Source organism: Astyanax mexicanus, chromosome 1 (genome assembly GCF_023375975.1).
Source record: "Astyanax mexicanus isolate ESR-SI-001 chromosome 1, AstMex3_surface, whole genome shotgun sequence".
In the NCBI taxonomy this organism is placed as follows: domain Eukaryota; kingdom Metazoa; phylum Chordata; class Actinopteri; order Characiformes; family Acestrorhamphidae; genus Astyanax; species Astyanax mexicanus.
In genome coordinates, this window is record NC_064408.1 from 44106118 (window position 1) to 44131055 (window position 24938).

At 37.9% G+C, this 24938-nt stretch overlaps 1 protein-coding gene across 1 annotated transcript in view; it reads left to right on the top strand.

Annotated features, from left to right (window-relative positions):
* LOC103023975 (protein tyrosine phosphatase non-receptor type 14) overlaps positions 1-24938 on the top strand; it is a 94985-nt gene that overhangs the window by 27773 nt on the left and 42274 nt on the right. The window contains exons 2-4 of the mRNA XM_007237216.4: positions 2217-2576; positions 11016-11185; positions 22634-22731. Coding sequence (XP_007237278.2) covers positions 2403-2576; positions 11016-11185; positions 22634-22731 — 442 coding nt within the window. The 5' untranslated portion in view covers positions 2217-2402. The remainder of the gene's footprint in view (positions 1-2216; positions 2577-11015; positions 11186-22633; positions 22732-24938) is intronic.

The window sequence follows — 24938 nt, forward strand, 5'->3', positions numbered from 1 at the left end:
GAGTGTTGCAGTAAGGACTTTTACAACATACATTTTACAACAAGTACAGTATAATTTACAGTGTTACAGATTAGAACGTTAAATTGGGCCAGAATTGGCCATATAAAAATTGCTTACTTTTCATTTCTATACTATTGAGCAGTTTTAAGCACAGTTATGTTTCTAGTGTATTAATCATTAATTGAAATCTATCCTGCTGTTATATCTGTCTGTCTTTTCCAAAACACACACACACACACACACGCACACAAACAGAGGTGCCTGGGGCATTCTTGTGTCAGGTGTGCAGTGTTATGGCTGTAAATGGAGAGAGTGGAATTTGGGCCTGCATCCAGGCCGTCTATCTGCACCCCTCCACCAGCACCCAGACAAGCGCCGACACATTCCTCTCTTCTTTTCTCCTCCACTCCTCTTCCTTTCATTACCTCGCTCTTCTTCTGCCCTCATGCTCTCTCTCTTTCTCTCTCTATTTTCTCCTGCAATTATCTTACTCGTAACTCACTCTTCATGTGTTTACCATCTGCTGCTGTCCATGATGGAGGCAGTTCAATATCTCTGAGTCTTCCACAGGTATTATTTAGTTTTTAATAAATACATGTATACATATGCAAGCAGTATGTCCAAATGTTTGTGGGTGTCCATCCATATGTTCAGCTACTTCAAGCCCCAAATTTTCCTGTTCCTGTATGCAGACAAAATATGTCTCTCTTTCTGTCTCTCTCTTACTCTCTCTCTCTCTCGCTCTTTCTCTCTCTGTGTCTCTCTCTCTCTCTCTCTTTTACTCTCTCTCTCTGTCTCCTGCATTTGTGTACACAAGTCCATGCAGCATCAGCATGCTAACAGTCTTCATACATTCAGCACTGTTACCCAGCATGTGTGTGTTAAATGTTTACATGATGTAGCACATGTGTGTGTGTGTGTGTGTGTGTGTGCGTGTGGTATTTTACATGAGTAGGGAAGGGAATGAAGGAAAGCTCAGAAAGAGAGACGCAGGAAGAGATGAAGAGGGGGAGAGCCAGACTGAGGCTTGGACTTTCTCCTTTAGAAACAGGATACATTTGCTTCACTTCAAAGGAACCTTCTGCTTGCCTGTTTTATGTGGTGTACATGAAAGACAGTGAAGTGTGTGTGAGGGAAAGAGAGAGAGAGGGAGAGACAGAGGGAGGAGGGGTGGAAGTGAGTGGTTGGTTCAGAACTTTTGTGAAAGTGAGAATTTTGTGTCAAATCTGTGTCAAAAACATGGTTACGAGAGAGCACGATGACCACTTAGCAATACCACGGAATTGATTTGTTGCAGAGCAACGCAGAATTACGTATAAATCGGTCATAGGTTGCTAGGTCTGTATAGAAGCTTCAAGGGGGTTGCCAGTTGAATACAGCTCTAAAAAGTATGAAGTTTCAAAGTATTAAGAAACTCATGCGAGATCATGCAGGAGAGAAGTTGCTAGGTTTAAGATAAAACCAGTGGAAGTTCCTACATAATTCATAAGTAGTGTAAAAATTGATTGACATACATTACAAAATGATTACTTTATAAAATATTCAGAATTCACCTGCGGTTTTGCATTTTGTGAGTTTCAGTAAATTACAATATTTTCAATCATATATTTCAACGAATATCTTCTCTTCTTGTAAACCCAATTGCATATCCTATCTCATCTGGTAAGATGAGTGCCTCCTTACACCCCTAGTAATAACCTAACAGTACGCTTGCACTCATTTTTCCAATTTCATTGCAGCCATCTAAAAAGAAAACCCAGAAGAAGATCCTAACAATGCCACAGCAGCCATTTTTAATGAGGTTAAAGTTCTTTATTCTCTTTCCTCCACAAGTTTTACACATTCTATTAATATGAAAAGCAGAAACTGTGGGAAAAAAACTCCACTAGACTGGCCACGCTATGTCTGCAGCCGTGGTGCTGCTTCATCTAGGGGTTGAAAGAGGAACTGCAGCTTCCTGTGACTGAGTAGCATCAGCACTGAGACACACAATGATGCTTTAATCCTTAACTCCCACATATGATCTGATTGGCTTTCAAGACCAGCTTGTTAGCGAAAGATCAGACGATCGCGTATTTTGGCTGAAAATAGGCCGATACCAATTCGTAGCTGATCATTCATATTACTTTCCATCTCTAAAAGATATCATAATAACTACATGTCAATTTTCTTCTGTATTTAATCCTCCATCTCTCTGTATTTTTTTTTTTTTGCAGCTCACAGGATTTCGCCTCCTGTCTGCCCCTCTTCCTCCTCTCGGAATGGGACTGCTCCGTCCCATGTTGCACTTCTTCAGTGGGGGGTGTGGCCATCCACGGGTGGGGCAGGTGGCCTAATCCCCCCACAAACACCAGTCACCCTGACCCTTTGACCCTGTGACTTCGGTCTGACCTTGTCCAGCCATGCCGTTCAGACTGAAGCTCCGGCGTACGAAGCGCTACAACGTCCTGAGTAAGAATTACTTTGTGACGCGGATCCGTCTGTTAGACAACAATGTGATCGAGTGCACGCTGTCTGTGGAGAGCACGGGCCAGGAGTGTCTGGAGGCGGTGGCACAGCGCCTCGAACTGCGCGAGGTAATGCACCACATCTCCAATAATCACATAACCAACTAACTAGAACAGCGCATTCAGCAGGTTTCAATTAGGTAGCTAAAAATGATCAAATATTGTATAATACAATTATATATCAAGAGATTTCACTACAGGATGTTCAAGGCACGGTGTCCAAGTGATCAGGTACTTATGTTAATAGTATTAAACTAGATCTGGGTGATTAATTGATTTTAGCAATTAATTTGAATTTACAGTTAAGGACGATGTGTTTTTTATAAAAAAAAGTTTTAATTTCCACCATGACGCTCCCATGTGGGCTCCCGTAGTTCAGAGTGAGCTTAGCATCCTAAGTTAAACAAGCAACCGTCCCTGACACATCTTCTAAATGTGTGCCGAGTTCTGTATGCACTACAAATCATACTACACTGTCACTTATTTAAGAGCTTTGTTTTGCAAGTCAAGCCCAATAAGGAAAAGTCTTTACTTAATAGCACATTAAATTGCACTTGTTTTCTCTTTTGTCACTTTCATTTATTTCTATTTGTTTTTTTGAGGGTGTGTTTATTTATTTCTTTTTTTAAGTTTGAGGGTGCATTGTGTCAGTAGCTAAACTATGTGGGAAAAGCTTTCTAAAAGTTACTAGATGTTCTCAATACAATAGTTTTTTCTAGATGTTTACAATAGTATTTTTGCTTGTTTCTTCCACTAATACAGGTTTAGGGTTTAATGGATTAAAAATAATTGCAATTGCAATTTTCATTGTCCAAATCATACAGCCCTAGGGCCGATGACAACAACAAAACAGGGCCATGTACTAAAGGAAGGCTAGGGAAGACAGAAAAAAGAAATAGGAAAGAGGAAATGAGACAAACATGAGCTGAGGTGTGACAAGATTTCTTTAGAAGTCTATGATTCAGCATTTTTACACAATAATAATGCCATTAATGTATGACTGGTTACAACTGAGTAAAACAAACTATACTGGGCATAGACAATCTGCTTCTAATAATTATATGTCTTGGAAAATGAGAACACTGTACAGCAAAAAAAAATTAAACATGTAATTTCACATTGCACAAGACATGATATGACTATTGCACTTGTGCACATTGTGATGACAATGCTAAATCTATACATTGTGCAGCCCTAATGTGTTGTGTAAAGAGTCTTGCTGTGTGCATATTATGGTTTAGCAATAGCGACTTTGATCGTGACATGTCGCTGAGGGCTGGGGGAGCAGTGAAGATCAAGTTCAGGATTTCAGCACTGTTGAGCTTTTTTGGGCTGCTGACCCGTGTGTGTGTTTTGTGTGTGTGTGTGTGTGTGTGTGTGTGTGTGTGTGTGTGTGTGTGTGTGTGTGTGTGTGTGTGTTTGTGTGTGTAATGAATGGGGTTATTATTAGTGGGTAAATGCTATAAAGGTTTGCTAGCTTATCGTAGAGTTCTCTTTGTTGAAGATTCAGAAACCAAACGTCTGTAGTGGTCTTTACTGTGTGTCTGTGTGTGTGTGTGTGTGTGTGTGTGTGTGTGAGTGTGAGTGTAGCTCTCGCCTTGTTGTGAAATTTCTCAGTTCCTCGGCAGTCAGTTGCAACCCCCTCTATGACATCATGGGTCGCATGAACTTCTAGTGGCCCTTTCAAAAACACGTACACTCTCTTTATACACATATACTCAAGGAACAGTCAACACTCTGGCTGAAATATGCTCCACCACGTTCTCAGGCACAGGTTCTGTACTTTTGTAAATATTGATACATGATGGTCAGTTTTAGCATTGGACAGATGTTTGACTGATATTACAGGCTGATGTTTGATGATGAATTACAGAGATGTCCTAGTCTGATCTATTGGATTTGGATCTGGCCTATCCAATGATTTTTTGATTGATTGGTTATCATCTTTTTGACATTTTAAAGTCCTGAGTCAGCATATTTATTAATAAGAAAACCAGCCACTGGTTAGAACTGGGAGAGTTACGCAAAGCACTTATCATGGTGTCGATTTGAGAAAAAAAACCTGTCTTTCAACAAAAAATCTATCAGCTAGCAGGTGATATGCGCAAGCGCAGGAGCCAAATCAAGCTAGGGTTAGAGTTAGGGTTAGGGTTAGGGTCATGATTTTATTAGTAATTTTTTAAATATGTTCTTAAAAGGTAAATTGTCCAGTATTTGGAGAAAAAGATGGGGGCCTTGTCTCGTATAGCTGCAGATACCTGCCCGATGGTGTTGCAAAGATGTCTGCTAAAGGAACATACCGTATTTTTGGAACTATAAAGCACACTTAAAATACATTTTTCCAAAAATCGTCAGTACGCCTTTTAATCCAGTGCGCCTTATCTTTGAATTTTACCAGTCAGGTTGTAAGGAGCAGTAAAGCCACTCCTCTGAAGTGCAGCTTAATACAGGAGTTTCAGTTAAGTTCTCCAGCACCGAGAATCGAAACTGGAGCAGTATTAGCATTAGTCTCTAACCACTATTTTCCTATTCAGAGGTGAGTATTATTGGCCTGTAGACTGCTCCCAACCCTGGATAGCACTGCTGGAGCAGCATTAGCATTACCTGCTAACCGTGCTAGTTCTTTAACTGTTCAGAAGTGAGTATTATCGGCCTGTAGCTTGCTGCTAACCCCAGCTAGCACTGCTGGAGCAGCATTAGCATTACCTGCTAACAGCGCTAGCTCTTTCATTGTTCAGGGGGGAGTATATTTAGGACTATAGTCTGCGTGTTTAATGTGTTAAAAAAAGTCGGGCGGCATTAGCGGCTAACCAGCCCTAGTGCTGGAGAAATACGTATATTTAAGCAATTTTTTTTATTTATTACAGTTTTGTTTACTTAGCTTAGCTTTACTTAACTTAGTTAGCTACCCCCACCAAGTTCCTTATAGTGTCTAAAATGAACCTTATAAGCCGGTGCGCAATTAGTTAAAACTTTAGTTTAACCTCATATACCTAGATACCTAAAAAAAAAATGCACACTTACACTTATTTACATACTCATCCTATAAAAGTGCCCTATTTGAGACCGGGGTTATGCACCTGAGTTTTAAACATCATATACTTGATAGGTGAAGCATCTGATTAAGATAAATATTCACAGACTTTTGGCTGGAAATGTAACTAGTAGGCTATCGACAGTGTACAGACGACGCTGGCTTTGCCCTTTGTTTATGCTGAAATGTGCCTCTTCTTAGCGCATTTGTTCCAGGCTGTATCTCTAAGCCTATCAGCAGCAGTAGGACAGGAAAGCAGCCAGCGGCTGATGGGGGGCTTTACCCACCTGGGACGTCCCCAAAAGAGTCTCAGTACAGTTCAGTGCTAGAGAGAAGGAGAGAGAACGAAAGAGAGAGAGAGAAGGAGAGAGAGAGAGAGAGAGAGAGCTCAGCGTATCCCTTCCCCCCACAGCTATAATGATGATGGCTGTTGTACGAGGCCTTTGGGAGAAGTTTTCTGGCAGCAGTCAACGGCTCACAGGGGCTACTGTACACACTGCTTTATGACTGCTGCGTTTGCCAGCAGGGATTATTTTGCTCAGAGAAGTTGCAGCGCTGTTATCCTCAAAGACAGACGTCACACAAAATGCAGCACGTAGCAAGTAGTTGTGTAGATAGAGATACCATTAGCATGTCATTAGCTTTATTAGCTTACTAGGTCAGGCTAGTAAGGCTTCTAAAACCTCTTCAGATTCTCCATTGTGTCAGAGTCAGTATTTTGAGTAGATTTAACCATTTTTATACTCTACTTTAGACCCCATGCTATAAACACAAAGCACAATCCAGTCTGGCTCACAAAATTATTTTGGTATTTTATTCTTTTTTTTATTTCACCTCCAGTACGCTCTTTTTATGTACCACCATAATGTCACATAGCTAAAAAAATCTGTTGTAACACTTCAACAGCAGCAAACTATAGTATTTTTTGCTGCTAGAAGAACAGCAGCACAGCCAAACAGCCCCCAAGCTAGCATTAGCCTGGTTAGCATAACAAACAGTCTGTTAGCTAAGAAATAAGTTTGTTTTTTTCTGACCTCGCTGCTCTTTTCCTTCAGATCTCATATATTTAGTCTGTCCCATAAAAAAAATCTTACATTTTGGATGGAATCTACTGTTTTTACAATTTTTTTGGAAGCATTTACTTATCAACACCAGGACAGACAAATTATAGCACTTGATAAAAATGGATAATTACCAATATCTTGGTTTAGGTAACCTAGCCAATAAAACAATGAATGCTGTGTGTGGTTATCTAGGGTTAACTCTCACTGGTTTAACTCACAGCTTTAGATTAGTAAGCTCTGTTAGGTATTACATTTTTTTTATTCAGTTAAAAAAAAACAGCCCAACATTTGTTCACAATCTAAGCAAGAAGCCACTGGTCACTATCTTTACCACCCACTGCACTTTTCACAGTGGGTGGTAGACACAGTGTGTGGTACACATGTCACACTGAGGTTTGAGAAATGTTAAATGCCCGCACAGCTTTAGAAGTGGAATGTTTCATCCATCTGGCAACCACTATCAGATTCAACCTCAATCACAAGATAACACTCTACTACTTGACAACTTGATGGCCTTCCCAAGCCACCCCCTAAAGTAAAGCTGCACAATCAATTTGTGCATGTTTGCTTTACTGGTTGCTGTGATGGTCTAAATATGTTATGGTGTTACTCTTGTGTTTGCAACTGCATGTTAAAACGAACATCAACATCAATTGCTAAACCATGTTTATTGGCTGCTAGTGTGCTGGTGTATCCTTCTTTGAGGTTTAAGGTATTTGAGGTTGTTGCTATGTAGTTGCTATGGTCTAGATGGTTGCTAAGGTGTTGCTTGGGTCTATGGATTTGTGCTGTTGTGTTCCATTGTGCAACTGTCAGTCTGTTGACTCGATCCTCAGACTCCCACAGAGAATACACTGTACAGGCAGTAGAAAACGTAATGCGTTCAGTTTTTGCTATAAGCAACTTGCTAAGCCTGCAATGCTACAGTAGTATGAAAAAGTTTAGACACCCATGATTCATGATTTTGCTTTATAAATCATTGGTTGTTCAGATAATCAATTTTAGTTAAATATATCATATAGCAGATGAACACAGTGATATTTGAAATGTGCAATCATTATTTAAACAGAACTAGGCAGATGTCACTGACCAAACTGTACATTTTTTTGCAGGGGGTGTAGTAAAATTTGTTATATTGGATAATGTGCAGCAAAAATGAACGAAATACACTGTGTTCTTCATGGAATAGCATTTAAATAGCAGTTTTTAGGGAAAATGTTGTGATATATGAAATATGGTCTATCATTAATATGTCTATCTTTTACCACACTCTTTTTACCCACAATATACACAGTCCAGTCAGAATACTATGACCACCTCCATATTACTACAGTAACTGTCCATCAATGTAGTTCTGTACTTACACAGAGTGAAGTCCTGTCCTGTTTCTCTGTATTTTTTATTAATATCTTTTCACCCTGTTCTTCAGTTGTCAAAACTCTACAGGATAAATTGCCACAGAGCTGCTTTTATTTGGTTGGAGCACAGATAGAATGGACAGTGAGTGTAGAAACAAAGATGTAGTTATAATGTTCTGATATGTCTGTGTATATGGTTTAAAATTATTTAAAAAGACACATTATTGGTAATTTTAAAGGGACACACCACTGTCTTACAAAAACATCCTGAAAGCATTGAAATAAATGTCATAGAAATTCATATGTTTGCTCATGTTTCGCTCTGTGACCTTTATTAAACTGAGGCGTCCTGTTCAGTAACAAAAGTGAAAGCAATACAAATCAAGCTGTCTCTGAATTATACCAGCTTGGTGATTCAGCAGAGCTTAAAAGGTTAAAAAAAAATATTAAACAATTTAAAGAGCACCTTTTTTCAAACTGTATTTTTAAAGTTGAATATTTGAATTTGTATAAGAATTTAGTTTGACTGTTAAATAGCTAATTTTGCAAAGTTGGCTAAAAGAAATTCTGGACTTGTTTTGTTTGGAAGAGAGTGTTTAATGTGCTTATTGTTCCTACACTAGGGCTGGGCAGTATATTGTAAATGTCAATATATTTGAAACTCTTTTATGCGAGATATAAAAATGACAATATTGACCATATAATGACCTTATTGACTATAATGACATTGTCACTTCTGCAACACATATTACAGAAAATATTGTATGGAAATGTTTTTGTTTCCAGAAGGAAGACACAAAAGAAAACTTCATGTAAATGATACCATTAAAAGTTTGTCCAGTGCAATAATTAAATATGGAGACTTTGACTTTTTTTTTTTTTTCAATTTTATTTATTTTTTTAATCATATCGTAGTGCTGGGTGGTATACCGTTTTATTTGGTATACCGAATGGGAAACTTGAACCGGTGTGCATTTTTCCCATACCGCCATACCACTAGAGGCGCTGTGGAGCGCTGTGTAGAAGTGCTCTAATGGCTTCAGTAATAACACTGTAAATTGATATTAAACTTGTCTTACTTGTGCAATAAAGCTTTTGAAAAATTACTTAGTCTTTTGGATATTTACATGTTAAGTATTTTAGGTTCAGTTATAGTGTTTATCGAACTATTTAAAGTATTTAACAATGTAAAGAAAGCTGTGTAATAGTTGTTGGTGTATCGTTTTTTAAGGTCTATTGTTTACAATTTTCACCAGTTTTTTTGCTAGTGAAGTCTGACTTCTTCATATATTGTGCAGTTTTGTGGGAAAAATTAAACCCAATAGTAATCAAATTCCAAGTCATTTAAAGCCTTTGCGTTTTATATTATATGTACTCCTAACAGTACAGTAACTCACAAACCTATATAATAGCCCAGTCATGCAAAAAACTGTAAATAAATAATAGTTAAAATAAATACAGTAATATAACATAAAACAGAATCTTGCAAAATACGCATTATTAAAATATGAAATTTTGGTCATACTGCCCAGCACTATCATATAATATTGAATATCACTATTTCTTTTTGTTTCACTATTTTATGTTTTTTGGTTTGTTTCTTTTTTCCAGCTTTAGCCCACACAGTCTGAGCTTCTGTGATCTCTAAAAAACTGTACAGACTATTTGAAACCACTGTCTATTAACACACAGTGTACAGATCCAGCAGCTGAGCAGTGCAGACTACAAGAGTAGTAAGATAGCTTTTGGATTAGTAATATCTATAAAGCTCATAAAGGTATGTCACCCCACGCTGATGACATGTTGGTCACGCCCACCCAACAGGAGCTAACACGTCTCGTTTGAGGCCGGTATGGCCCGTTGCTCAACGTGACTTTTCACTGTGAGTATTTACAGGTGTGCTAGCATTCACCAGGAGCAGGTACAGCTTTTATAATCTCCAGAAGAAAGCATGCCAGGTGAATGAGATAACTTAGATAACAGGTGCTCAAAAACATTTGATCATGTAGTCTGGCGTTTTCACACCAGCACAGTTTGGTCCGGTTAAAACGAACTCTGGTCCGTTTGTAACTTTAGTGCGGTTTGATTGAGCAGGTGTGAAAACAGTAATCTCACTCGGGGGGCGGATTAAACGAACCGGACCGAGACCTGCTAGAGGAGGTGGTTTTGGTCCGGTCCCAACGAACTCTGGAGCGATCCGGTCTGAAACCGAACCAGCTATTAAATATAGTCCATTTTGTGTTAATTTGAAGATGAGACATGGTGGTGATCATACAACATTCTGAACTCACTTACATTCATGACTCTGAATCTAGTTGATATATTAGAGTGACTTCAACAAAAGCCACATAGTATATGTTCTTTATAATTATGTAATTTTATATGATTGAGTGAAAATATAAGTAACAATTCACAAATTTAGACCACTGTATTCAATGTACGTTTTTACTGAATTAATCTTGACTTTTTGTTGTAAGGGGTAACTGACAAAAATCACAAATGTAAAAAACATGTAATAATACATTACAAAAAATACAACAATTTACACATGTATGAACAAATCATATGTGTATATATTGTCTTTGTCTTGTCTTTGACTTTGTTATTAGGCACTTGGCCACATATCTGAGTGTAATTTAATTAAATATTTGAGAATAACTGCCTGGGTTATTGAGGATAACACCCTGTTAATGTCAAAAATAGAAAAACTCGGTTACTCTTAATTAGACACAAGGATATGTTGTATTTCTCATTTGACAGTGCATCAATATGCAAATTTCTCCTAATTTATGGGATTATGTTGCTTTTGTACACAATTTTTTTTTAATTATGAGTACTGTATATAGAAGCATAATTAAACACTGTTGTGTCTTAATTACATAGGAATGTCATGGATTGGTTATGTCATGATTCAGTCATTGTTGCCCTTTCTATGTATGTGTTATAACCATTGTAAACCATTTATAAACCCTTTATAAAGGTAGTCTTATTTTAAAGTGGTACCAATAATTCTCTCTCTCTCTCTCTGTGTTTCTCTACCTCTCTCTTTCAGACGCATTATTTTGGCCTGTGGTTCCACTCTAAAGCTCAGGTGCCTCGATGGGTGGAGCTGGAGAAGGCGCTGAAGAAGCAGTTGGATAAGTTTGGTAATGAACCGTTGCTGTTCTTCGGGGTGATGTTCTACGTGCCCAATGTCTCCAGACTCGAGCAGGAGGTCACCAGGTGTGTGTGTGTTTCTACTTTTTAAATAAATATTGGTGTTGGTGTTTTTATGAAGTGGTGAGAAATGAAATAAAGGTTATAAAATCCTGAAATTGTTAATTTCCTATGATAACAGGAGGACTTTTTTAGGCTGAACTGCTGACTTGTTCAATATGTGAGTGGGATCATTTGAAAATGTGATTTTTTTTGCATGCTTTGGTGTTAGATTGTGTCCATATTGTTCAGGAAGAGAATTTCGGTAATCAGTGATAATGCTATGAGAAACTGATAGTTGTCCTCTGTCTTACTGCCAGCTCACACAATCATATTGAATGTAAAACATGTGTGTGTGTTTGTATGCAGTGTTGAGTGTGTGGCTGTGTGAGAAGTCAAATAACGGTCAGGATTCTGATTTGTCGTTTTAAGAGTCTGTATCACAGGTGTAACAGACGTTGAGGGCTGGCGGGGGATTTATTGTTCAATGTGGGGCAGTTCAGCTCAGTTTAGATGTTACCAATATAGTGCAAAAGGAAGCACTTTTTTAACTGTGGTTATGCTGGTTAAGTTTCCACACAGGCTTTTAGTATTTTAGTCTTTCAGCCTTAGGCTTTAACTATTAGTATTTCAGCCTCTCAGCTGCAGCATCTCAATATGTCAGCCTCTTAATATCTCAGTTTCTCAGACTCTCTTAGCCGTAGTGTCTCAGCCTCTCAGCCTCGGACTTCTAACAACAGTATCTCAGTCTCTCCTCCTTTAGCCTGAGCCTTGGCCTCAGTATCTCAGCCTCAGCATTTTAGCCTTATCCTCTCAGTATCTCAGTCTTAGCCTTTCAGTCCTCGTCTCCCAGTCTTAGCCTCTCAGTCTTAACATCTCAGTCTCAGCATCACAGTTTCTCAATCTCAGCATCACAGTTTCTCAATCTCAGCATCACAGTTTCTCAGTCTCAGCATCACAGTTTCTCATTCTCAGCATCACAGTTTCTCATTCTCAGCATCACAGTTTCTCAGTGTCATCTCAGTCCCAGCCTTTCAGTCTTAGATTCTCAATGTCAGCATCTCAGGGTCTCAGCATAACAGTTTCTCACATATGATATACATATCATAATTTGTCTTAAATTTATTAACAAGTGAAACCACTGAAATTTACTACATATAATAATGTAATACAGTTTACAAGTTTAGTTGCAAAGTATTTTACCATAAGAATTTAATACCTTATGAACAGTGTATAAAGTTTAAAAAAAAGATTAAACACCTAAACAGACTTGATTTAACAATTTTTTTTGCCTGAAATATAAATAAAATAACCTTTAAACATCTATTATTCTGCCCTCAAATAAGTATATGAACTGATGCTGTGTGTGTGTGTGTGTGTGTGTGTGTGTGTGTGTGTGTGTGTGTGTGTGTGTGTGTGTGTGTGCACGTGCATGCGTGTGTGTGTGTGTGTGTGATTGGTATCCCAGACATCTCTGGGGGTCTGGTAGTCTGAAGGTCGTAGGGCAAGGGGCAGGGGCAGGGGGCTGCAGAAGAACAATGAAGAGTCTGTCTGTGTGTGTGTGTGTGTGTGTGTGTGTGCACACGTGTGTGTCTGTGTCTGTGCTTGCAGGCAGGGAATGGGGGGACCTAGTGGGTGCGAAAGAGTGCCAGTCTGTGTGTGTGTGTGTGTGTGTGTGTATGTGTGTGTGTGGAGGGAACACTGCTCTCTGTGTGTTTGGAAGTCTGGCTGCTCTCAGGAGTCACACAAGAATGTTGGCATGGCCCACTGGCGTAGGAGGACCCACATTCCACACACACACACACACACACACACACACACACACACACAGTCTTTCGGTGGCTTTTGGAGAATAGCTGTTTTTTTTGATGAAGAAGTGAGGAGGGGTCAACAGCACCATCACACCAGTCCTCTAATTTATCGTTTTTTTAATGTTTAGTTTGACATAAAAAGTAAATTCTGGATATAGAAACCAATTAGTTTGTGAGGAATAGTAAACACTATTTTTAATCTCAATTTTTTCATAAGGTTTTCCTTTTTCTTTTGTAAAAACTGTTTTGAAGGTACATCGATAGGTAGACCTGTCATCACTTACTGTACAATAAATGGACATTACCTCAATAATATATGATAATGGTGATATTGTCTATTTTGTTTATTTGTTAATCAATTTCTCTGATTTTGGTATATTTAGGTAAATGTTTGAGTAAAATGAACATTGTTCTTTTATTTTATAAACTACGGACAACATTTCTCCCAAATTCCAAATAAAAATATTGTCATTTAGAGCATTTATTTGCAGAGAATGAGAAATGGCTGAATAACAAAAATGATGCAGAGGCTTTAAAGCTTGAATAATGCAAAGAAAACCAGTTCATAATCATAAAGTTCATAAGAGTTCAGAAATCAATATTTTGTGGAATAACCCTGGTTTTTAATCACAGTTTTCATGCATCTTGGCTTGTTCTCCTCCACCAGTCTTTCACACTGCTTTTGGATAGCTTTATGCCACTCCTGGTGCAAAATTCAAGCAGTTTAGCTTGGTTTGATGGCTTGTGATCATCCATCTTCCTCTTGATTTTATTCCAGACGTTTTCAATTTTGTAAAATCAAAGAAACTTATCTTTTTTAAGTGGTCTCTTATTTTTTTGCAGAGCCGTGTAACAGTGAACAGTATTGCAATACCAGACCAATGCTTCAATAAATGTGACTCTATACACACAGTATGAACTGCAGAAGTTGAAGAAAAATAGTATATATTTCCCAAACTGTGATTAATTAACATCTTTAAAATGGTATAATTGCTTTGTTATGCTATGTTTTTATCATTATGACAATCACAATAATATTTATTACAATCATTTCTGGGACGATATATATCGTCCACAAATTGCTCTTGATCTTTGCCAGTATATACATATGGGGCCTTCTGCACTGAATACGGATGGGGTCACCAGTCACAATCATTACTGCACTGTCCACTGTGGGTGGTAATGCCTTCTATGACCTGTCCCTGTACACACATGACACTGTGTATGAAGAAATGTTAAATACCTGCACAGCTTCAGAAACTAAATATCCTATTTATCTGGAACTCACAATTAGGCCTTTAATCATACCTTACTTATACAATTTATGTGATGCTTTGCCATGAGAACGGTGGCCAGTGTACACCCTCACTCACAAGATATCACCTCACAACTTTTACAGGTGTGGGACTCCCAAACCATCCCCTGAGATGACATTCAATGCTTCAAGATGCTCTGAATTTCTCTTCAAGGACTTGTAGCATGTCGGTGTATTTAATATGTAACATTACTTTTTATAAGCCACATATAGTACCAGTCAAAAGTTTAGACACACTTTCTCTTTCAGTGTTTTTCTTTAATTCTTTATTTAATTTATTTTCTACATTGTATATTAATATTAAAGACATGAAAACAATTAAGGGACACATATGGAATTATGTGAACCAAACAAGTGTTTGTCCTCCACAATCCTCTGATCTAAACCTGATGAACTGAGATGGTGAATTGAGGTGATTTAGGATGAGCTGGAGCTTCACAGTTTGAAGGAAAAGCAGCAACTATTGTTCAGCACCTCCAGAAACTCTTTCAAGACGCTGAGAAAACTATTCCAGGTGACTCTTCCTCATGAAGACACTGAGATTAAAAAACCAAGAGTGTGCAGATCTAAAATCTGCCCTCAAAGCTAAATGTGCTACTTAGAAGAATCTAAAGTATAAAACATAATCTGCCTTGTTTAACACTTTTTGTTTACAAAACAATTAAATAGGTGTTCCTGTAAAGCTTTAATATAGTCTTTAATATTAAATGAACAAAGTAAAAACAAATCATAAAAGAAATAAAACCCATTAAATGAAGAGGTGTGTCCACACTTTTTACTGGTACTGTATGTATACTGACCATGTAGTTCTAATGTTAATGTATGAAAAACACATACATTTGTGTGGATGTGTGTTTAGAACATTTAATAGATGTTAGGGTTTTCCTCACACTCTTATATATTATATAGTTATTATGGAAAGATGTTTCCATAAAAGTTTAGCAGACTGCGTTATTCTCACACTCCTGGATACACACACGCACACCACACACACATACACACCACACACCACACAGGCCCACACACACTTTTTCTATTGGTTCCCATGGGAGTCAGTCTGGAGGTGCTGCTTTAGCCGTAGTGTTTAAGCAGTCACCCGTGTCAGAGTGGTAGTTAGCCCTCACAGCACAAAAGGTCAATGTTCCCCACACACACACACACACACTCACACACATACCTGTCCTGTATGTGTGTGAGTACGCATACAATCAAACTAATCGACACCAATAAGTTCCTGGATGAGTCTTCTAATACTACATTCACCTACATGTGTAACATGACTCATATACAGCTCTGGAAAAGAGACAACTTCAGTTTCTGAATCAGATTCTCTGATTTTGCTATTTAAAGGTTTATGTTTGAGTAAAATGAACATTGTTGTTTTATTCTATAAACTACAGACAACATTTCTCCCAAATTCCAAATAAAAATATTGTCATTTAGAGCATTTATTTGCAGAAAATGAGAAATGGCTGAAATAACAAAAAAAAAGATGCAGAGCTTTTAGACCTCAAATAATGCAAAGAAAACAATTTGTTTGTTGTCCCTGATAATGTATGTATACATGTATGTCCCTTCTGAGTAACATTGCAGTTTGACACTTCCTTTCTTTGAGGTTAAGTTTATATAAAGAGAAGATTTGAATCACTTCCGATGTAAAAATATCCGCATGTGAGATGTTTACATTCACTCAGCACTGTGTGTTTGGACAGATGTGAGGGCCTTTATATGCCCTGTAAAATCAACCCCATAGCATTATCCCTCCTCCACCAAACTTTAGAGGCAGCATGGTGCTGTAAGTCACTGTGTCACATTTTGACAAAGAGTGTAAAATTTGCGATTAAAAGTTTGTTCTTGACTTAGATGAGATGAAATGGGGTACATTGACCGCTCTACTCCTGCGGCTGAGTGTATGTGTGTGGTTAATGTGTAATGAAGTAGAGGGGGTTTGAAGTGAGGCGGTGAGTGTATCTGATTAATGTGAAATACAATCCGTGAACAGGACTATTGCTGCAGCTGTGAAAATCACCTCAGGCTGTGTTTGTGTTAGTGTGTGTGTGTGTGTGTGTCTGTGTGAATGTTTTTATATGTGGTACTGCAGTAACAGTGACTGACTCATCCATTATGCCAGGGCTGGTGAGTCTCATGTCCAATTAGAAATGTTACAGTTTAGTTATTGGATTATTAAACATGTTTGAGCTGTTTAATAAGAGTGGGTTTAAGAATGCCTGTACTGCCACTGACCTCAACACTTACAACTCAGTATGGACAGAATAATCTCTCTCTCTCTCTCTCTCTCTCTCTCTCTCTCTCTCTTTCTCTCTATCTCTCGCTGTCCTGTCTCCCTCTTTATTTTTTCCCTCTCTCTTATTTCTCCTTCTGTTTTATTGTCTTTTGCTCACTCTTCTTGTCTCCTCTTCTTTGCTGTCTCTTTATTAACCCTCTCTCTCACTCACACACATCTTTTCTCCTTCTTTCTTTCTTTGCCCTCTTTTTCACTCTCTTTCAATCTACTATCCTTGACTTTTTTTCTTTTAATTTCTCTCTATATACACAATATAGCCAAAGTATCGGTTCGCCTGCCTGGATCCATTCCATAGAATCTATGCTCTACTGTTCTACTGCTAATCTGAAGCCATCTAATCTAATCTAATCTGAAGTTTGGAGTTCTGTAGTGATTATGCGTCTCTGCAGAAAAATGGGAACCTCTGCGCATTATGCTTTTCAGCATCCGGCGATCTGAACTCTGTCATTTTGCGTTGTCAGAGTGAGATTCTGTCATTCCCAATAGCTTCCACTTTGTTGTAATATCACTGACAGTTGACTGTGGAATATTTAATAGTGAGGAAATTTCACGAATGGATTTGTAGCACAGGTGCTGCATCCTATCAACCTCTTTCACTGAGCTCCTGAGAGCACTGACCCATTCATTCACTAATGTTTCTAGAAGCCGTCTGCATGCCTAGATGATGTTTTATATACCTGTAGGAAGTGACTGGAACCTGAGTTCAATGATTTGAATGAGTGAATGAATACTTTTGGCAATATAGTGTCACATCTCTCTCTTCTGCTTCTCATATTATACTCCTGAGTATATCTCTATCGCTCTTTATCTTTCCTCTATTTCTTTTTCTTTCTTTCTCTTACTCTCGCATTATCTCTATTCTGTACCTTCAACTGCTTTGTCACTTTTCTATCACTATGTTCTCTTAGCTGTTATGCATTGTTTACTCCCTTTCACTGCACTTTCTTTACACTCTCACGCTTTAAAATCGCTCTGTTATTCTTAATATTTCCTCTCTCACTTCCTTTTCCCTCATTTTCCTCTCCCACTCTCATTCTACATCTTGCTTTCATTTCATTTGATTCTTTGCTCTAGATAGTACTGGTCGATATGGCCAAAATTTATATCATGATATATTTCTTTATTTCGGTCAATTCGATATAATTTTAATATCGATATTAATACTTTGAAGGCCTCAGAAAATGGAAATCTCCTCTCACAAAAAACTATATAATACATTAGGAATAAAAATGGTCAAAATAAATCAATGCTCACTTTTATTTGCATATAGCAAAATAAAAACAAGACATCCCTGTCAAACATAAACCTATAACCTATATAGATATTACCAATAAAAATAACTAATGTAAATAATTACAACAGAGGCAGAACCTCTTATTTTTTTGTAAACAAATTTAACAGATCAAAATAAAAGTGCTTCAACCAGGATAAAGAAAACAAGATATACATAAAAGGAACATGATATCCCTGTCAAATAATCAAACCTATAGGCTTTATCAACTATAAAAACCTGAGTTACAACATCAGCTACAAAATCGCTTTAGCCAGAATAAGGGAAATATTGTATATAGTGGAACTGCTTGAGGTGGTGGAACAGATTAGATGTATTACCGCTGCTGGTCGGCTCCACTCTCCAGCACAGTTTGGAGCAAACTGAGGCCTGAAGTGTATCAGGCTTTCAAAAGCCGAATCACTGAATAATACCTGCCTCCCTCAACTATTTCTTCTGTTTAATCACTTATGGAAGCTTCAGGGGAACTCATTCCTAGCCCCAAAGCCTAGCCTAGCCTATCTGGCTAAGTACTTGTTTAATTATGTCATCATGCACTGACGTAGCCCGGCTACGGAGGCTGATTGTATAAACAGCGGTATAAACGCCTGTCCGTGGCCGATTCTGTAAATAATACATATCGATATGCCACAAAAATGATATCACGGTTATTGAAACATTTCTTATCGCGATAAATACCGATATCGAATTATTGTCCAGGTCTAGCTCTATTACTCTAATGCTATTAAAGTAGTGCTAATGCTAATACTTTAAATTCAAATTAAAAGTTGCTTTATTAGCATAAAAAATATTCCCATTTGTATTGCCAAAGCTGTGATCAACATTTTCCTAACAAAATAGAACATACGAAAACTGTACAGGTAAATTTGAACACAAGTTTAAGTAAACAATTAAATTAATTATTATAAGAAAGAAAAAAAACAAATGAATTATAATAAGGAGTAATACAGCTTGTAGTTCTGTACAGCTGTGATGTCTCTCTGCCTTCACACTTTGGCTCTCATTCTTTCTTTCTTTTTCCTCTCTTCTTTAACATTTGTCCCTGTCTTACTCTCTCTTTCCATCTTTCACTGCCTTCTCTCTTTGTCTCCTTCATTCCTCTCTTTTTTTCATTTGTTATTGTTTCTCTGTCTTTCTCTCTCTCTCTCACCGCCTCTCGCCACTTGCACTCTTTCCTCTCGCTTTTCTCTCATTTTTTCTCACACTCTCTTAACCACTCTGTTTTTTCTATATTCTGTCTTTATTCTGCTTTGGAATGAAGTAAACTCCCTTTGGTATCTCTCTCTCTCTTTCTCTCTCTCTCTCTCTCTCACTCTCTCTCTCTTGCGCTCTCTCTCTCTCTCTCTCCCTCTCTCTCATTCTTTTTTGAGCTGTTGTTTAGTTGGAGGTTGTAATCTATCTCTCTGCTCTGCATCGCTAACCTGTCATTACACGGTGAGAAGGCCATTCCATCGCCACGGTAACCCTTTAATTAGCGAGTTCGGCCGCCGCCCCTCTGCTGGAGGCGGAGTCTGTGGTCCATATGAGGCGGGGCATCTGGGCAGCATTTGGAAAGGGTAAGAGGCCTTACAGAATGGTTGAGAAAATGTTTATGGCCCACGCTGACCACCTAAAACTACCAAACAAACAGGACACCTCATCACTGAGCTCCACTGACCTCAGCTGACCACACAGAGAGAGAAAGAGAGTGAGAGAAAGTGAGAGAGAGAAAGAGACACCGGTGGAGAGAGAGGTGCTTTCCAGACTGTAGTTGTGGTCTAGAGGAAGTGATGCCAAATTTGTGTGAGAATGTGTATGTGTGTGTGTGTGAGACAGAAAGAGAAAGTGTGAGTAAGTTTGAACATAAGTAAAAGCTCTATTTTGAGAAGTTGTGTGTGTGTGTGCATGCTAGTGTTATTTAAAGTGTTGGAGCATTGCTGTCAGGAGTATTTGATTGCATTTAGCAACAAGAGCAGGTTGGTACTGATGTTGGATGAGGCATTTTGTCACTCCAGCTCATCCTAAAGCTGTCGGATGGAGCTCAATCACTAGAGAACACAGTTGCTGCACAGTTCAATTCTGGGGGTCTCATACTACTCTAGCTGATGCTTTTTGCATTGGGCAAGATGACATGAGGCTTCTCCAGCAATGGAGGCACTTTTAACCAGAATTAAAATGATTAAGTCTCTAGGTTATCTGAATTAGTACTTTGCCATTAACCAGAACTTCTTATTGTCAGGTTCTTGCTTATATTGCTTATTTCTGTTAAAAAAAAGAGCACACAGACAGCTCAGATGCTTAGCACTGTGTCGCTAACAACATATTAGACTAACATACAGAGGTTCCCCAGTGACCCTGAGCAGTTTTAAAATAAACTAAAGATTAACCCACCAATATTTTACCAATTCTACCAATATTATACCAATTGGAGATAACACTGAAAAGAGGAGAGCTTTCGGCCATCAGCCCTGTCGCACAAAAGCTGAGCTTTACTATCTCTCTTGCTCTTTCCTCTTTCACATGCACACTGCACACACTCAACTCACTCAACACACACACACTTAGAATAAATGGGACACTGTAATACTATTAGTTCTGGTCATATGAGAGTGTGTTCATGTACTCTACACTACTGTAAATTATACTCCCAAACGTAGGGATGTGACTTTTGTTCTGTGAAGTATGTTATAGGACTGCAACAATGAGTCAGCATGTTTAACAATGTCAATTAGAAAAAATGTTTTATTGACAACTAGTGCTGAGCAGTATACCGGTTCATACAATATACCGTATGGTAATTTTTCACATACCACTATAGGCACTGCAGAGCACTGGCCAGAACAGCGCTGTCAAAGAAGCAGACACAGACGCTAGCTAACGCTAGTCAGTTAGCAAAACAAGCACTGGAGTGACGGCAGCTCAGCGTGAGCGTCTCGTGCTCTCCCGCCTGGAGACAATTGAGAGCCGCACTTTATCAGAAGAGTTCCTGCTGCTGTCCCTCACTGTATGAGTGTTTTTATCCAAGTAAAATAAAACAACAGCAAACAGCAATTATTCACTTTTTAAGATCTATTGTTTACATCAGCTGCTTTTCTGCGAATGAAGTCTGATTTCTTCATATATTGTGTAATTTTGAGGGACAAAGTTAAACCCAAAAATCAAAGCATTTAAGCATTTAAAGCATTTAAATTCTTAGTGTTTTATATTATTATATACTCCAGTCATGCAAAAAGTAAAAAATATATATATATTGTGATATACTGTAAAACCATCAAAATCTTGAAAAATACCGTAACATACATTTCCAGTCTCTCCGCCCAGCACTATTGACAACCTATGTATTTCAACACACTACACAAATTGCTGGGACTGAAATGCAGTGGGGGTAATGGCTACTCACTCAGATAAAACATACAGTTTATGACTGTAGACTTCTGCAACTTAATGCTGGGACAGAGGCTGCTATTTTCACCATCCTCTGCACAGCACCATCACCAGGCAGAGGAGCTCATTCAGCAGTAGACTGCTGTCCCAGTCCTGCTCCACAGACAGACTCCGAAAGTCTTTTGTCCCTCAGGCCATAAGACTGTTCAACTCCTCTCAGCACAGCAAACTAAAGACTCTGTGACACTTTTTCACTCTGGCCACTGTGGTGACTACATGGACACACCCCTCATCTTAGCAGACACACTCTCAGAGAGATCTATCTTGAGTTTTATGTTTGCAATTCAAATGGAATTGAAATTCAATTAAATCCAAAGAAATTCATAAAACATAATTAAGGTGTATTTGACAATAAAGCTTTACATTATATATCACACATTATTACAACAAGAATTTCATACTAATATTTTTGTATTGACCACAAATTAAAAAACAGACTCTATTAAACATTAAAAACAGACTCTATTAAACAGATAATTAGAATTAAAATTACTTTCAAACTGTGAAAAAAATGAAAGGACAGCACTTAATTTTGCAGCACACCTTGCTTTTTCCAAATCTTCACAATGGGTTTCTGAACATTTAGGCCATTTTTTTTTTAAGTATACTCGCTAATTGAGGGCACAGAGCTGGTATGTACTTGATTTTTGTAATTACAGCAATATGAAAAATGATAACTCACGTAAAAGGACATCTGTGCTCGTTCATTAAGGGAATGTTTGCTTAATGTTAGTGTCTGTTCTTCCATTTGTAAAAAAAAAAAAAAAAATGTTAGAACCCAAACACAGCTTTGGTCAATGAAAATGCTATGTCCATTATTTATTAAAATAATTGTTCGTTCTTTGTGGTTGAGGTAATCGAGATATTGATTTGAGATGGATTTGCTCTGCACTAGTCTGAGTACTGTTGAATATGTAGTTATAGGTGTAAGCTGAATCTGTTTTTGTGTGTCAGGAAGTGATTTATAGTGTTTAACGTTGTGTCAGAAGGTAAGATATAGTGTTGAGCTGGGTGAAGACAGGCTGCACGTGCAGACGTGTGTGGAAAAGGAACGTGTGTTTAGTTGCAGGAGCTGGAAACACTCAGACGGTAACTATAGCAACAAAGTGGAAAATGTAGCAGCTGATGGTGGTCAGCTGGAATACTGGAATGAGATCCAGGAGGAACGAAACTCGTCTCTGCTAACCTCTTCTTCTTAAGACCATCAGTCAGAGTGTGCACAGCCCCTTTATCTGGATGTGATGTTAATAGTCATATGGTCATTTCTTTTTAATTAATAATTTATTTATTTATTTATTTATGTGTGTGTGTGTGTGTGTGTGTGTTGTAGGTATCAGTACTACCTGCAGGTGAAGAAGGAGGTTCTTGATGGTCGTCTTCACTGCAGTGTGGAGCAGGGCATTCGGCTGGCCGGCCTCGCTGTGCAGGGTGAGTTATCTTGCATGTGAACCTGAATCAGTTTTTGACTGCACAACTATTCAATATGATTTGATTCCTTAGGAAGTTATTCAGTAAACTAGTATTTCTCATTATTATTACATTTAAGATACATTATTCATATTCATATTAACAATTTTATTTGATTATTTTTATGTTTTTTTTATTTTAATTGTTCATTTCGTCATTATCAATATCTGTAATAATAATAGTGTGTAATTGCTGTGTAGCAATGATGTGAAATTACTGGTGCTGCCATAGTGAATAGACTCGAATAATCTGGAAACTTCAGTGCATTATAATAATATAAAATAATCAATGTTACAAGTTTGGTTCCAGTTTCCTCATGTACTTTACCATTTTTACAAAGCCTGGTGACGTATTCGTTTTATTTAGAGATGTAAACATGCCGTCACTACTGTCAAGTTAGGAGAATAATAAAAATAATAGTAATTTATGTTAAAATAAGAATTAAATCTCTGATTCTACCTCTGTTTTTCTCTCACACGTGTTCAAACTCACTCATTTAAAAAGTATCAAAACTAAGTCAAAATGCTCTATTTCAAGGAACACACATTTTGTTCTGTCTCCCTCCCCAGAATACAGGGAAATGCCAGCCTTTAAACTTATTTTTTTAAGCAATTAACATCACTAATACAAACAGAATACCATTTTACTAATCTTTTAATATTTTGTTTTTATTTACATTAAATATGGGTGGGAATCTCTAGGCAATTTACAATTTACAAGTTTACAGTAAAGTATCTGTAATGATCCATAATGAATCCAGTTATTTAAAAGCTTTTTGAAACTATTTCTATTTATTTAAAAAAAAGCATATGTGTTTTAATTATTCCAATGATTAATTCTGAGATGTAGAGAAATATAGAGTATGAATAAAGTATTTTAAGAAAGGTATGAGCTTAATATAACTTTTTGTTTATCTCAGGGCATTTGTTACTTTTTAAATGATAATATTGTAATGTGGAATAATGGAGGAAATAAAGTAAGTACTAAAGTGTAGCTGCAAATTTTAATGTACGTACATGTGCGTGTGTGCATGCGAGTGTGTGTGAGGAGAGAGAGATAGAGAGAAAGAGAGAGAGAAAAAGAGAGAGCACAAGTGGCTGCAAACTCACTCACTCAAACAAACTTGGGGGAACATGAGGGAAATGTGAGGTGGATATGTACAGGAGTATTTAGGTTATAAGCTTTAGTTGTGCAATACTGTGAGATATTGTCAGATATCTAATAATCATACTTATTATTGTGTAAGTACATATGAAATATCATCTCAGTTGAATTGCCATGATCAGAGAAAATGATCAGAGCATGCTGCATTTGTACACTTGTACAAGTGTGTGTGTGTGTGTGTGTGTGTGCGCGCTCACTTCTGAATTTGTTCACGTGTGTGTTCTTGCTACATGTCGGTAGCCCTGCCTAATATGGCAGTGTATTTGGAGCAGACGGAGCAGAGCAGTTATCCACTTCAACCACTATCAGGGTCCACACACACACACACACACACACACACACACACACACACACACACACATATCTCCTCCAGCATTCGGCTTGGGCCAACAGCTCAGGGGAATGTAAACAATGTAAAGAGAGAGAGAGAAAGAGAGAGAGAGAGAGAGAGAGAGAGAGAGAGAAAATGAATATGTTGCTGTGGTCAGTGTGTTCTGCTGGACAGTGCTTATCTTATCTTGTTGCTCTCTTTGTAAGACATGCTCTCAGGGAATCACCCCCACACACTCCTCCAGAGACCAAGTCCCAGTTCTACCGCTCACAGTGAGGAGTGTGTGAGGCAGTCACAAAGAGGAAGATAACAAAAGTAACACAAAAAGTAAAAGAGAGAGAGAGAGAGAGAGAGGGAGAGAGAGAGAGAAAAAGAGAAAGAGAGAGAGGCAGAGAGAGAGAAAAAGAGAGAAAGAGAGAGAGACAGAGATAGAGAGAGGGAGTGACAGAGAGAGAGAGAAAGAGAGAGAGGGAGGGAGAGAAAGAGAGAGAAAGAGATTGAAATAAGAAAAACATAAACGGATGGAGACAAAAGGAATACAACCATAATGAAAGAGAGTTAAATGGAGAAGTAAGAAAGAAATATGAAGGAAAAGTGATAAAGACAGACAAAAAGAAAGAAAGAAAACAGACAGACAAGAAAACAGACAGACCAAGAGAGGTAAAGAAAGAGA